We start from the raw sequence: 15,579 nt of genomic DNA on the forward strand, positions 1-15,579 counted from the left end.
TGAGGCTTTTGAAGTTTAGACCAATATAATAGTAGAGGAGATTTTGTTTGGGAGAATCGTTCATTCTTATTCTAGTTGCATGGCTTTTAGCCTAATATCTTGTTATATGTGTTGACGTTCCCCAATGAAAGTCAGAACATAGAATGGCACGTAGGACAAGTCGCCCCGCGTCATACCCACCCAAAAATCAAAGTGAGGGTTGTGTCTTGAAAATCTTATACAAATTGCAATCTGGCCTATACATGTTCGCCTAACAAGTGAAATTAACCTTATGATGCAACAGTTGGAGGTTTCCTCCATCTTTCTTTAGTTGCGGTGTTAAGGTGAGTTATTTGAATAATTGTATTTGGTAAATGAATCCCAAGAGCATTAACTATTTAGCTAGTTTTATATTGCTGATTGTTTCCGCATGCCTAATGAGTTGATCCATATGATAGTTGTATGTTACATAATTGAATTCTCTATTGGATTGTGTATAGATGCATAAACAAGTTAGATGATATACTTAATAGCTGCGTTTGATGTTTGTAATCTAGAAACTTGGCAATTGCAATGGATATTAACATGACTAAAATGATTTAACCGGGATACAAGTAAGGAAATAAAATATAGTTCAATTTTATTGATAGATAATACTCATTTTACAATTATTTTACTTGTTCTTATTATTGAATGCATATCTGTAATCTTGTCCAATGATTATTACCAAAAGCAAACACAATGCTAGTAGATTAGCTCCCAAATCATAGCAAAATAAACGTGGAATGTAACTTAAGGTATTAAATCAACTTAGCCTCAAATCCATCACACCGATCCCCCCAAATGAGTCAAAACCTAAAAGATAACAAATAGCCTTGTTTAACATAGATTTGACCACCTCATATGAGATACAAGCTGGGCTTAGCTAAAATTAACGAATATATAATTGTTTGCCTAAAGATGGATTTAGTGTCACACTTCTAATCTATTAACAACTGAAATTAGTCAAAGTAAACTGACAATATACATGACAATTGGCCAATAGACCACACATAGGCACGAGCAATCCATTTGAAAATTGCGACAAGAAACAACCCACAATTAGCATGCCGAGTAGTCGGGACACACCCAACCCAAATGCATGCAAACTTGACACGAGTCAATGCTATTTTTTAATTTTTATTTTACCATTTTCAGACAAAATCCAATAACGTAAATACTACTTCCTTTATCCTTTTATTGCGTGCCCATATTCCTTATTTGGTGACCCAAAAGGGCTAAAACGTTGTGCTTATTTTCTATTTTTATTTTTATTACGTGCAAAATCCCCTTTTTTCAAACTAAAATTCCCTAGTTATCCTTTAAGTTTAGCGCCCACATGTAATATTGCATAAATCAACAAAGTCCATTAAATGCATTTTTATAATCGACTCAAATAGAAAACAAAATATAGCACATTTTGTAATGATTTCCAACATAATTCATACATAATTTTATAACCTTATCAACGTCTCTTAATTTCCGTAAAAAACATGAAAAACAAACCCGTAATAAAGGGACGGTTGAATTACTCCTAAGAACTTGAATAAAATCGAAAAAGACAAAGAGAAGTAAAAAACAACCCCTAATAGCATGAATAACCAGTTTTCATAAATCAAAATGACCCCACATTGCACATGACCATCTCATCTCATTTCATTTCCTCTCCATTTTTCAATTTCAAAAACTCCCCCCCTTAACAACCACCTGGACAACTTTTTCTTTACCCTCCCATGCCATGTCATCAATCTGTGTCAACCCATCTCCCCCCTCTTCTCCACCGTCCGATCTTCCTCTCTTTCCTCTCCCCCTAACCGTCCGATTTCCCATCCTCATCCATCTAATCTTCTTACAAACAAATACCCTTGTTATAAATATAAATATTATTCACCCCCTTTATTTCCTCACTCACTCACTCTCTCACTCCACTTTCTCTCTCCTCCTAATTTTCTCTCTCCTCCTACAACATGGCTTTCCAAGATCACCCTTCTTTCCCAGATTACCCCCAGGTAAAAAAAAAAAAAATCAATTTTATGTGATTGTTTTTATATAATTTTGTTGATTAATTTGGTGTTAATTTTGTTGTTGTAGATGATAATGGGGGCAATAGAAGGGTTAAACGAGAAAGAAGGTTCGAGTAAAGAGGCGATAACGAACTACATAGAGTCAAACTATGTAGATCTGCCGCCTACTCACGCGACGCATGTGGGGCACACGCTGGAAAAGCTGAGACAAACAGGTCAACTCATGATGTTGAAAGATGACACTTATATTCTGAATGATGAGCAACAAGAGGAGGAGGAATTAGCTGATGAGCCAACTAATGGGCTTAGCGGGCTTACATCTTCGCCCATTAAGAGAGGACGTGGACGTCCACCAAAGCCCAAAGGGAATAATAATACTCCAAGTGGGCCGGGTCAAATTCAGCCTGTTAGGCCCAGAGGTAGGCCTCCTAAGGAGAGGGACCCACTTGCTCCTGTGACCCGGCCCAGTAAGCCGCCTTCTTCTGGTAGGCCACGTGGCAGGCCCAAGAAGAATCCTTCGGAAGTTAGTGTGAGTAGTGTTACTGGTGGTGGGGCCGGGATTGGTGGTGTGAAGAGGGGTAGAGGTCGTCCGAGGAAGTCTTGAGGGGTATAATGGTAATTTCGTAGGGTTGGGCGGGGGTAGAATTGTAAATTTGTTGTGAGGAGGAAAAATGGTGATGATGATGATGTAGTTGTGTTTGTTTTTACATGCCTTTTGAATCTTTAGATTAAAAAAATTTAAATTAAAAGTAAAAAAAAAAAAAAAAAAAAAAAGGGGGGGGGGTAAATTCTTGTGATGACAACTAATTTTATTTTGGGTATTTTTATTTTTTTAAAGTTAACTTTCAAAAAAAAAAAAAAAGAAAGAAAGAACTTTAGTTTCTGATTGGTAGGAATTTTTATTTTTATTTTTTTTTTTAAAAAGCTGAGGATCTTAAGGCATGCTTAAGAGTATTTTAATTTTATTAGTAGGAGTTTAGAGTAGGTGGGCCCCTTTTTGGCTCTTTTTTTTTTTTTTTTTTTTTTTTTTAATTTTTAGTTGGGTTTTATTTAAATTTAGTAATTAGTGGTAGTAAAATTGTTGTTAATGTAATGGGTTTATGAATTGATGTGATATATAAAAAGGAACATTGGATTTCATGTGGTTTGATTATGATTGGATGAAAATGGTTATTATAATTGTTGATATGATTTTATGAGGAAATTATTGTAATAATGTTGGTTTAATTTAATTGGAAATTTGATGATGAGTTGGTTTTGAGAGAATGTAATCGACATAAAAGGACAAATTATAATTCTTTTAATCTGGACCGCAATTTGTGACATTTAATGTGGGTTAAAATCAAAGTATCATAATCAACGTAATCATTGTATTAAAGGCTATATTTGGTTCATCATGGACAGTGAATTCTGGTGCTGGCTGTAAATTAATGGAAACAAATTATTTGTTGAGAGGAAAGTATATGGTAAGTAAGCATTCCTTGCTTCTTTTGACTTTTTGTGGGTAAGAAAATGTATCACATTTGATTGCTGATATTAATTAATTTTGTTCCTTTTAAATGATGTTAAAAATCTTAAAATTGAATATTAAAGAGTACGGAATAGTATTTAACTTCTATGACAATCTTGTCAATTTATAAATTATAATAGTTCGTAATTTTGTATTGTGCATTTTGTAGGTTTAATACTACTATGTACGTTGTATATGTCATTTGTGATGACAACGATAATGACATTATGACAATATGATGTAAAGGATAATGATATTAGCAATATTATTATTCCTTGATTTACTTCGTGATTTACACAATTAGGTTGATTGTCAACTTAACTATTGTCTAATGTACCTAGATATATACTCTAATGTATCCAGTCATAGTCTAATGCTTACTTATATACTATAAATACTCTTGTATAATCATCAATATAATCAAGCTTTACAACATTCTCTTTCTTATAACTCCATCATAGTATCATGAGCTATTGATCCATTTTTTTTCCACTTCCGCTACTACAAGCTCTTATTCTATGGCTACACCATCAAAAACCTTTGCCGACGTCGACAAATGATGGTGACCATATCAAAATATCAAACTTTCTTCTCGGAAAGCTTCAAACCTCAAACTTTTGCTCAACTCTTTTAGCACCCCGTATTTCATATACCAAGTGATGCTAATAATTATCATTTATTTTTCTCCAAACCCCTTACGGAGAAACAATACCTTTTCGGCATCCCTTAGTTTACCTACCAAGTGTTGCCAAACATGAAATTATCTCTCCAAAACCATTATGGAAAACATAACATTCTTTCCGTTCTAAACCACCATCAACACCATTACATTCTTTTCTAACTTGCCTTCAATAGTTGTGAAGGAATCCCTATATTTTTATTCTTCTTTCATACGTTGCAAGCACATGCTATGCTAGCAAAAATTCTTCATTTTATTAATTTTGCAGTCAATGGTTCGCGTGTCACAACAACTGTGAAAAACCCCCATTAAGCAACTTCTTATTCTCTATACATCTGGGGAGGAAAAAATATATATATAAAAAAACCCTAAACTCTCTCCAAACCATCTCGGAGAATGACAATACAATGCAACCCTTCTCACCAACTACACTTCAATTCGTACATTGACCAAGATCGAATAGCGTAATTATATCCAAGATCGGTCTCTCGTTCCAGACGTCCGTCTTGCGGGGGCGTGTAAAGGATATTGATATTAGCAATACCATTATTTCTTGATTTACTCCGTGATTTACACAATTAGGTTGATTGTCAAAGATTTACCTAACTATTGTCTAATGTACCTAGACATATACTCTAATGTATCTAGTCATAGTCTAATTTTTACTTATATACTATGAATACTCTTGTACAATTATCAATATAATTAAGGTTTTCGACATTCTCTTTCTCATAACTCTCATATGAATGTAAAGAAAAATTATTGCAAATCAACAAATACGATTCATACTACCACTTGGTATTTTGTTAACCAATTTCTTGTGAGTATTGGGTAATTGAAATATGCTAGATAAAGAGCTTCCAAACATGTGGGAGTTAACCAAACATTGGACCTTGATTCACCCTTTCAAAAAAATATGATATTTCCATTATATTCAAACTCATATTACATCCAAACACACTAGGTTGAATTTGTTGCATGAAGTGGTCTACATTGAACAATTGTGTCACATCTCAGATGGCTAATGGCCAAGTGGTTAACTAATTGCCTATAGAATGTACTGCGTATTTAGTACTGGATTTTGTATTTCAATATGATATGATATGTAGTTAAACTTGACTCTTTTGTTATTATATATTTATATTGTTGTTTATTGCAGAAAAATGTCTCGGTTATATACAATAAGACAAGCAATAAAGGTGGATGTTTAGTTGTAAAATTACAAATTGAGAAAGGAATCATGCTTTTATGTTTTTTTTCTGATTTTTTTTGGTTATCAAGAAAGAAGGAGATAATAGCATAAACAAAGGAAAAGGGAATTGGAAGGGGGGGGGGGGTTTGTTAAGTTTTTGTATGGATTTTATTGTTTAAGCATATGTCAAAAATAAAAAAATAAAAAAAAAATATATGGATTTTTTTTTTCTTTTTAAGTACCTAAAAAGTAAAATTAAAATAAAAGTATGTACTATTTTAATTATGATTCCAATAGTTTGAGATTAATGGGCAAATCATCATTATATATACACAAAGGCATTATTGGAGTCGTCTTTTGTGCCCGAGGCTTGAAGTTCACATCTCCCCGCTTTAACGCCTTTTCTTGATTGAAATTTAATAATCATGAATTAAAATAGTTGCACATGAGGAGAAATAATTAAGTGCACTTGCTATATATGCTTGATTTTTATAAAAATTACTCAATAATTTTGGTTATTTGAGTGCTCCAAGTACCACTCAATATCCCAATAAACGAGTCAAAATTTTTCCAAGACAAACTCATCAAAAGATTATTGTTACTATGCTAGCCACACGGTCAGGTTTTTTCTATACAAAAAGAATTGACCATGTGTCTTGAATACCGACTTTATGACTTAATCTATTAAGATAGTTGACGTCTTGACGTCCATCAAAAAAAAAAAAAAACTTTTAACATAATTGTTATCCGAATATTGGTTGTAGTGATAGACTAGAAGTAGTTTTTGACTAGACAAGCGATTGGATTAATACTACCAAGTACTCTCTTTATTCCTTAATTAGATGCCTAGTTTTCTTTTTAAAATTAGATGTCTATTAGCTTTTTTAGTAAGTGATTTTTTTTATCAAATTATCTTTATTTTTCAAACTTATTCCCCAAAATGTCTCGAAATTGCCCCTAAATCAGTTTTCTTTTGCTTTTGGAATTGTTGCACAGAAATATTTTTCGTTTTTTGTGGATTCTTCCACCTGTTTCTCTCTCTACTCTCTTCTTCATCCTCTCTCTCTCTTCAATCCTCATTTACATGATTATATCCTCATAGTCCCCTCTACAAAAGCCCCATTTTAATTTTGCGCAAATCGTGTTCGTGTTTCGTAGGAATTTTGCAGACAGCTTGGAGGAATTTTGTTAGGGCTGTGGAGGAATCTATCGATGAGGGCAGTCGGAGGAGTGCTCTAGGTTTAAGTTGTTACTGTCCAGCAAATGTGCCTGGTTATGTTGTAGATTATGAACCTGGTGCTATTTATTCACTGAGTCAAATTCAATCTATGAAGCAGTTGGCTGTGGCACCAATGAGTGGAGAAAGTTAAAACCTTCATTTTATTATAAACAAAGCTACCACCCTTGCGTATCGCAGATCTATATTTCAAGAGACTTCTGCTCAAGCTTTTAGTCAGTCCCCAGTACCAACTTCCCATTTCAACAATTGCAATCTATTTATTTGCAGCATGTTAAATGAATTTGATTGGTCCTTTTATTTTTCATATACAAATATGATTTGTCCTTTTTGTTCTTAAAGGATTGCTGACATTTATAAGCATTTAATTTTATTCTGTTTTGTTTTGTTTTACGACAGCAATACATGTCTTTTAATTCCCTTTGTATTTCCCAGTCATGAGTTTTAAGGATACTCCAAACTCTTTAATTCCCGTGTAAATTTAAAAGTAGGCATTTAATTAAGGGACGAAGGGAATATTAAAAAAAAAAAAAAAAGGAGTTATTTACAAGTATCTTATAAAAGTTTTCCAAATTATAACTTTAGTACTAAAAGTAACTTATAAAACACTACTACTTTACCAAATATTGTTTTACAAGCTTAGTGAAGTTTTAGATTCTGATGGAAAGATTTATATTTTCCTAATGACAAAAAAGAAAAAAAAAAAGAATGAAGATTAGCTCTTCCAAAATGGAGACAAAAACAAGAAAATGAAATAAAGACAATATGGTAGAAATAAATTACATTAGACTTTTTTTTTTTTTTTTTTGGACGGGGCCTGTGTTCTTAACTACAATATGATGTTAAGAAGCTATGTAGCTAACTACTAGTAGCTATTTTTTATTATCATTATCAAAATTATTTTTAATAGTAATACATTCACTAGAAATAACGAACATATTCTGTGTCAAAAAAAAAAAACAAAAATAAATAAATTAACATATTCAAGGTCTTAAAACTGTAGGGATTACGTTTCAAAAAGTTAGCACATACATCCTTGGATACCGTTTGTATGATTGACTGGGCCTGAAATACTACAGGCCCAACTTTAAGCCCAAAATATGACGCATTCGTATGTTGTGGTGACTGATCCCTTATGAAAGTGTATTCCCTTAAAACAATCACAAAGAAAAAAGAAAAAGAAAAGAAAAGAGTAGGAAGAAGTCTTCTATGTAAACTGTTATATAGCATCAACACAACATTACTACATTGTTCACTCCTTAAGAGCTTATGAAATGCATTATGAAACAGTTCAGGCTTACTACATCAACGTTTCGACGATCTCAAAATGGTGATTAACAATTTAGCATACTCAAGTACGATAGAGTTCATTCACGAAATGTAATAACACTTATGTCTGTCAACGCAACATTGTCAAAGTAACATCCGATATGGTGTTACTTTTAGAAGATTCAATGATGGGTAAGGAATGTGAAGGCAATCTTGTTATTACAAGTATAACTTGTAATTTTCACAAACTACAAAAATGTGGAAAATTAAACAAGTATTTGATTTTGGGCTGACCCAAATACTCAAAGTAATGGAACATTTACAAGGCCCAATATATGATAGAGTAATGATGTTTTTTTTTTTTTTTGACCAAGATAGAGTAATGATGTTAGGTGAAAAATATTGGGAAAAAAAAAGTTCGACTCCGCTGGGGATCGAACCCAGAATCTCTGGTTTCGTAGACCAGCGCCTTATCCATTGGGCCACGGAGTCACTTCTTATATGCATTGACTAGAGTTTTATAAATATTTATTTATTACGTACGTAGTGTATTTTTTTTTGTAGGACCTTTATTTAACATAGCGTCATAGCCAACATTACTTGTTGATTTGTTATGCGATTGATAATATCATAATCCTACATCTTTCCTTTTTTTCTAAACTTTTTTTAGGCGACACATTTATTTTATCATATTTACCTACGCACAATTTAAAAATTAAATTTATGAGAGTTGATTTACAAAATGCATTGTACAGTTAAACTTCATATATAAATTACGAGTACTATATATAATTAATAACCATTTGAGGTTTAGATTTACTTGTCAATACTTGTACAACACTTTAATTATTAATTAATAACCAATTGAGGTTTAGATTTACTATGTTGATCAAGAACAATTAATTGTACATAAGATCACACGCACGTACGAATCTAATTCTATAATATACTTCGCCACTTGAGACATTAATTGCTTTTAATTTTTCGATAAAATGACAACAAAAAAAAAGAAAAAGAAAAAAAAAAGGTATGCCAAGTGCATACACAATTACACATACCCTGTATAGTACCATGTTCATGATTTAAGTTTGTACTTTGATGTAAGTGGAACTAGAATATAGGAGCTTAAAAATCATCATCAATCATGATCACAAATATAATCGATACAAGTAGCTTAATATTAGCTTGCATTAATTAGAGAGTCTCAATGATCGATAACAATTTGTAAGTATGTACAAGTATATGATTATTAAGATAAAAAGTCGGGGGAAAAGGCAATAAGCCCCCACCCCACGCCGGACTAGGAGGCAAGGAACAGTCGGACAACCGACAGGTACAACCCAACACTGCTGCTTATTACACCCTTATCTCCTCCTAATTGTTACCCTCAACTCTCCCTTTCTAGCTGCACCCATCAATGTCATCTATCTTTTGTATCGATTGTTTTCGTAATAGAGGGCGCTTATGTAGGTTCAGATATATATAACCTTACATATGGATACGTAATAAATAGATTCATCACTTTTTTCCTTTTTAAAAGAAAAAAAATATTATATAACAAATAAAATGATTAAAATTTGAATAATACATCTATTTCTCTGTTCTATGATGTCCACTCATACATCTAACTTCTGTGTTTTTTTTTTTATTTATTATTATTAAAAAGAAAATTTAATAGTATTATTAGCAATAACTATAGCTAATAGCTGGATCGATACTTGCATAACCTTAATAAGCACTTATTATAACGAAAAGACCGAAAGAGTATTTAGGCGTGTATGCCGTATTCTCATATTATTGCCATGTACACCATCTTCTCACCCTTCATTATTTCTCTCTACCTTACCACCCCCTTCAAAGCTTCAATTTCCGTGCCCTAAAGTATATATATAAGATGAGACGAGCATTCAAATGCTAAGCTTTAATTTGCTCCTATCTTAATCACAAACTCTAATACTTCAATTCCTCTCAATTAATCATAATTCGAAAAATAAATATATAGTGGTACATGTCAAAATTTATAGAATTTATAACACACATAAAATGATATGATATGATGATTAATTACGTGCAGAAATGAACCTAATAATAGTACATCAAAAAACTAAATGCACCACACCACACCACAAAATTAAAATGAAACACTATCTCTCTCCATAATATTATTGCTACTCCACATCAATCCATCATCATCATCATCATCATTAAATTCCTTTGTCATCCTTATAAAAAATATACCACATTTTATTTATTTCTTTTTCAAAAACAAAAAAACCCTTCTGCTATGCCCTAACAATAGCTAGCTGTCTACATTACACTCACTCACTCACTCACTCACTCTCACTCACTATAAATCTTCACTTCACTTTCTCCGCGCCTCCTTAGCCTTTGCTCTTGGGGGTGCACCCATCTTATTCTCTTTCTCTCTCTAAAACTTGCTCTCGCTTTCTCTCTCTAGAAAAAAAAATATAATAATATCATTTTCATCATCTTTTTCTTCTTGCAAAGGTTTCCGGTGAGTAAGATAATTTCACGGCGAAATTTTTGAAAGTTTGAGATTTTTTTGCTCCACCAAACACACCCCACAAACTTGCATGATTTTTTTGCTACTACAACTACTAATTTTAAGGTATACAATTATTTTTATTTTATTTAATTTTCTTTATATGTTTAAATATTTTTTTGATGTTGTTATAAAATTAATTTTGGAAGGGTCTTTTTCTTCATAGTTTTCATCAAAAAGTTTGCAGTTCGAGGTTGAAAAAGGAGGAAGATTATGTAAGAAAATAATTAAAGTAAATTAAGGTTTGACTGAATGAACCGAGAAAAAATTAATCATGACTTATTAGCTTGTTATAACAACGAACGGCTTCTTCTTCTATTTCACATTAACTGTTTAAGAGAAATCGAACTTGCTTTTGATTAAATAAATAATAAAAAAAATTGTTAATTAGTGATTTTATTTTGCAATCCCGAGGAAGAATTAGAGAATTAAGAAGGAACTAACTTCACTACTCCCAATCTTTCAATAGTCAAAAGAGTGTGATAAGATTTCTCTTTGTTAGGACCTTAATAATACCTTATACTAGAGTAAAGTACTAGTTTCACTTTGTTTAATTATTATTATTGCAACTTCACTCTTACTTATATTAATTACTACTATAATAGGAGTAATATATAGTACTCCCATTAGTACTACGTACAATTCTATGACTACCTAGCTACTAGTACTATATAAATTTGTATATTATTACATGATTTTCGGGAAATTTATGTAATCCCAAGACTATATATTATAAATTTATAATATCATCTTCTTCCCCTCATAAAAAGTCTAAAACTCTTAGCTTTTTACAGGTCAAATTTATGAGAATTAGCAAGTGTATGTGAAGAAGAATTATGATTAATTATTATTATTATTATTAGTAAGCAATAATTATTATAAAAGTTTGATAATATCTATGAGTTTCAAGCAAGATCTCGTTTAATTTGATACATTATTTCTTCACTTTGAAATTGGTGTAAATCTCTCTTCCCTTTTACTTTCTCTACACGAGATCCAAACACGGTACTCCTCCCCTTTGCTTCAATCACCCCTTTAATTTCCCCACGGTATATCAACCTTTTCATTACATACATTTTCTCCCTTCCCTAAACCCGCCCCTTCACATAAATTTACACACTTCGTTACACAACACAACACGATACAATCACTTGTCTATATTTCTTTTTTCGCGACTGAATTACTTATCAGTCGCAAATTTAGATACATACATACGGTCGGTCATAGGTTTTCATTTTTTCTAATCATGTGAAAAAAGTAAAAAAAAAAAATTCTTCATGAATTTGTAACCTATTTTTTTGTATTTAAATTTAAAATTTAGGAAAGTCTAAGCAAAGGTGAAGTAGTATAATTTGTTGACTTTGGGTTTGACAGTTCAAATCTGGTGAAAGCTGCTGATAAATCACTAAAAAACACAGCTATATACCTGCCTTAGCTTTAGCTGCTCTACTCAAAAAGGAGAAAATCCTTCTCAACTGTTTTTCTAAGTGACCTTTTTACATCATATCTTCTCTTCAAGGGTAGATCTTCTTGTTGCTTTTTTCTTTACTTTTATAAAATATATTTTCTTACTATTATTCTTGATTTGATGTTTTTTGTTTTTAAATATAGGTAAGCTTGAATTTGACATAGAGATTAAGGAGAAGATAAAGGAAATGGCGTCGTCGTCGAATTCGCCGTGTGCAGCGTGCAAGTTTCTAAGGAGAAAGTGTCAACCAGAATGTGTTTTTGCGCCCTATTTTCCACCAGACCAACCTCAGAAATTTGCAAACGTGCACAAAGTGTTTGGTGCTAGTAATGTAACAAAGCTTCTGAATGAGCTCCACCCACATCAAAGGGAGGATGCGGTCAACTCGTTAGCTTACGAGGCGGACATGCGCCTTCGGGATCCTGTCTACGGCTGCGTGGGTGTGATTTCCTTGCTTCAGCACCAGCTTCGACAGCTCCAGGTGGACTTGTCTTGTGCTAGGACCGAGCTGTCTAAGTACCAGAGCTTTGCTTTCCCCACCCCCGCTACAGGAGGTTGTAGTGGGGGTGGTGGGGTTATAGCGGCTTCTGCTATGACAAGTACGGCTGCTACGGCAACAGCCGCCAACCACCACCACCACCACCATTCTCAGTCCCTCGGAATTGGCCTTCTTGGAATAGGTGGTGGTGGTGGGTTTTCTGCTGGTGCGAGGGACCAACACCAGCAGCACTTATACTCCCACCACCAATTTTTCCCGAGCAACCACCAAGCGGGTGCTGGACTTGGGATTAATAGTATAAGAGGTTTCGATATGGCGGCGGGTGGTAGTGGAAGTCACGGTTATGATGCTGGCCTTCTTGCCATGAACATGAATGTCTCGGCTGCAGCCGGTATCGGACAGCTTAGTCAGCTCCATCAACAACCTACTGCTAGGACTGCCGGTGGCGATGACCGCCGTAGTATTGATCCGTCTTAATCTCCTTAGGGTTTCATGCCATGGCTTCTTCTCAAACCCTACCATAGGTAATTGTTCATATTTCTTCTTCTTTTTCCAATTTTTTTTTTTTTTTAAATGTTTCACCTATTTATTATTAGTTGGTCCACGTTAATGAAAAATTTCATCATTTTTTTTTGGCATGGAAATTATAAAATTATGCTTCAATAAATAACGGAGAATTTCATATAACTATGAGCTCATTTACTACATTTTCCTCTTTTTCCTCTAATTTTCCGAAAACATAGTTATCATCACATGGTGTGTCTAATAAAATTGCTCTAAGAACAGCAACATAAAATCAAATTCAGCAATTATGATACGTAATAATGTTATCCAAACACTATTATCCTGGCCTTATAACAAATAGTCAAATTTAAAACTTTTGTGGCTTAATTGCCTTAATATACAGTAAGAGTTTCATTATTTAGTACTGTAGATTTTTATTTTTTTTTAGAACTATATCAGATGTAAGCTATTTTAAGAAAGTGCTGTATGTTTGCTCTTTAATTTATTCATTTCCTATCCTTTCTAAAATCTAATAAATCATTTTCGAAATATAGTTATATTAGATGATCACAAATTATATTTCTCCTGTTACTCAGAAAAAAATAAATAAAATGATAATAATATTTCCTCAGATGATTAATTGATTTTAAGAAATTAGGGTTTTCTTGACCACAGTCCTTAAAAGAATTTGTTGTTTAAAAGGTATAATTTCAATTAATTCATGACAAAACTACGTGTTGTAATAAATGGTAAAATTGAATGTATTTTTAACATGTTATTATACAAAATTACAAACTTTAATTGACGTTATGAGAAAGGTTAATGTTTTAGTGGATCCGAATTTAAATTGCCTATAATTTACTGGTGTCTCCAAAAAAGATTCAGTTTCATAGAAAAGAACATGAACTAGCACACAAGTTAGGGTTTCAATATGAATCAAAATGAGACTAAAAGAGAATGATTAGGGTTTAATTTGAAATGATAAAAACAGAATTAAAAGAGCAAGATGAACAAAGAAGAAAGGCATAATAATTTAGCGATGATGAGGTCATGCATGGTATAATAAGTGTCCTTTTTTGTACTGACAATACTAATATTAGACAGCAAACAATACGCTCGACCACGTAAAAATCAAAAAAACATTGCAATACACCAATATATGTACATTGTATGACATTGTACTTTCCTTTTGCATTTTTGCTATGTATGTGCCTTTTGTCACTTGGTCATTAGCTCGTGTAGTCCCCAGGAGTAATCATTTTTCTTTGACAAAAAAATAAATTGAAATTATCTACGTGTTAATTTGTATTTGTGAATTTTCATAGTTCGGGATACATACTAATTTATATGGTAAATGTAGATTTTTTTTTACAAAAAAGTTAAAATCGGTATAATGGTTTGAAATAAATTGTTACACCAGTTATTTTGTCCATAATATTGAACATACATGATAAGAAATTATACTCGTAAATATTTACTCTTTGATCTCTTGAATTGGTGTGATATCTTGAATAAATTGTTTTTATCAACATTAAAATTGCTAGTTCTAACGAAGTACTTTGTATGTGTTACACAGGCTCGTAAACATGGAAGATCTAGCGAAATTCACTATTTTGAAAGGAAAAAATGAGAGACCAAGCAAGATAGAAATGATCAAAAGGAGCAAGACAAATGAGATAGAGGAAGTTGATGTCCTCATATATCCATATTATTAACATCTTTACATTGAAATTTTTTGCCATATATGTGTACCTATTTTATCTCTTTTTTTTCCCTTTTTTTTTTCTTCTCCTAAGAAATCTAAATTCTGTCATATTTTATGGGACAAATACATGCATGTGTTCTGGTGTTTTTAGTGTTGTCATTTGTTCAACATTTCTCATGACCCTTTTTCATACAAGTATATTTTTTCTTGGTCACTTCTACATATACATATATACTTATATGATCGATCACTGACATTTTACAAAGTCCAAGTTGATATTGCCGGGTTCATTTAGGATTTCCAAGTTGAGTATGGCCGGACTTGATCTCTACAAAAACAATTGATTATTTAGTACAAACTACAAAATAGTTATAGTTTATTTGGAAAAAGATCAACAATTTTGATGTGTATGTACAATGCTTAATTGCAATGATATGATAGTACTTGTGTTTTTCCCAGAGTGTATATGATTACTTAATTATATATTGCATGCATGTAATTAGTGTGCATGCGCATACATATATATGTATGTACGTGTGAAATAAAGTTGTATGTACTCGTATAACGTATGCATGTGATACTTTATAGGATCAACAAAAGATCTTGTCAAAAAATAGCGAGATGTTTTGAAAGTCGATAAAGGGTCATTGTTGAGTTGTTGACACTATATATTAAGATATTTAATTTACTCCTTTTTAAGGCGATACTTGTATAAATAGTGCCTACTAAAAATATTATAAATTTTGTTTCACCTAGATTGTACATACTCCAAAATTCATTTCTTGATGAATAAGAGAGAGAGAGACTTATCATATCAACCAAACTCATGACTTGAATAAATTGTATCTCAAACCAACCAACCTCAGGTGCTCAAGAAATGCATCTCAAACGTTGTATAACTATGAATAAAT

The 15,579-nt window shown here is 32.4% G+C and overlaps 2 protein-coding genes and 1 non-coding gene across 3 annotated transcripts; 2 read left to right on the top strand and 1 right to left on the bottom strand.

The window, feature by feature from the left end:
- Nucleotides 1-1,888: 1,888 nt before the first annotated feature.
- LOC110736360 (HMG-Y-related protein A-like) lies at nucleotides 1,889-3,195 on the top strand. The gene is made up of 2 exons (XM_021916565.1): nucleotides 1,889-2,027; nucleotides 2,110-3,195. Exons 1-2 carry the CDS (start codon nucleotides 1,986-1,988, stop codon nucleotides 2,644-2,646), a joined length of 579 nt encoding a protein of 192 aa, XP_021772257.1. The 5' UTR covers nucleotides 1,889-1,985; the 3' UTR covers nucleotides 2,647-3,195.
- A 5,153-nt stretch (nucleotides 3,196-8,348) lies between these two features.
- Nucleotides 8,349-8,421, bottom strand: TRNAR-ACG. Its single transcript has one exon. It is a non-coding gene; the product is annotated as a tRNA-Arg (tRNA).
- Nucleotides 8,422-11,205: 2,784 nt separating this feature from the next.
- LOC110736009 (LOB domain-containing protein 6-like) lies at nucleotides 11,206-14,813 on the top strand. Its single transcript, XM_021916170.1, has 2 exons — nucleotides 11,206-12,983; nucleotides 14,540-14,813. The coding sequence occupies exon 1, from the start codon at nucleotides 12,148-12,150 to the stop codon at nucleotides 12,934-12,936; it is 789 nt and encodes a 262-aa protein (XP_021771862.1). The 5' UTR covers nucleotides 11,206-12,147; the 3' UTR covers nucleotides 12,937-12,983; nucleotides 14,540-14,813.
- The last annotated feature ends 766 nt before the right edge of the window (nucleotides 14,814-15,579 follow it).

This window comes from Chenopodium quinoa, unplaced genomic scaffold (genome assembly GCF_001683475.1).
Source record: "Chenopodium quinoa cultivar QQ74 unplaced genomic scaffold, ASM168347v1, whole genome shotgun sequence".
NCBI classification, from domain to species: Eukaryota; Viridiplantae; Streptophyta; class Magnoliopsida; order Caryophyllales; family Amaranthaceae; genus Chenopodium; species Chenopodium quinoa.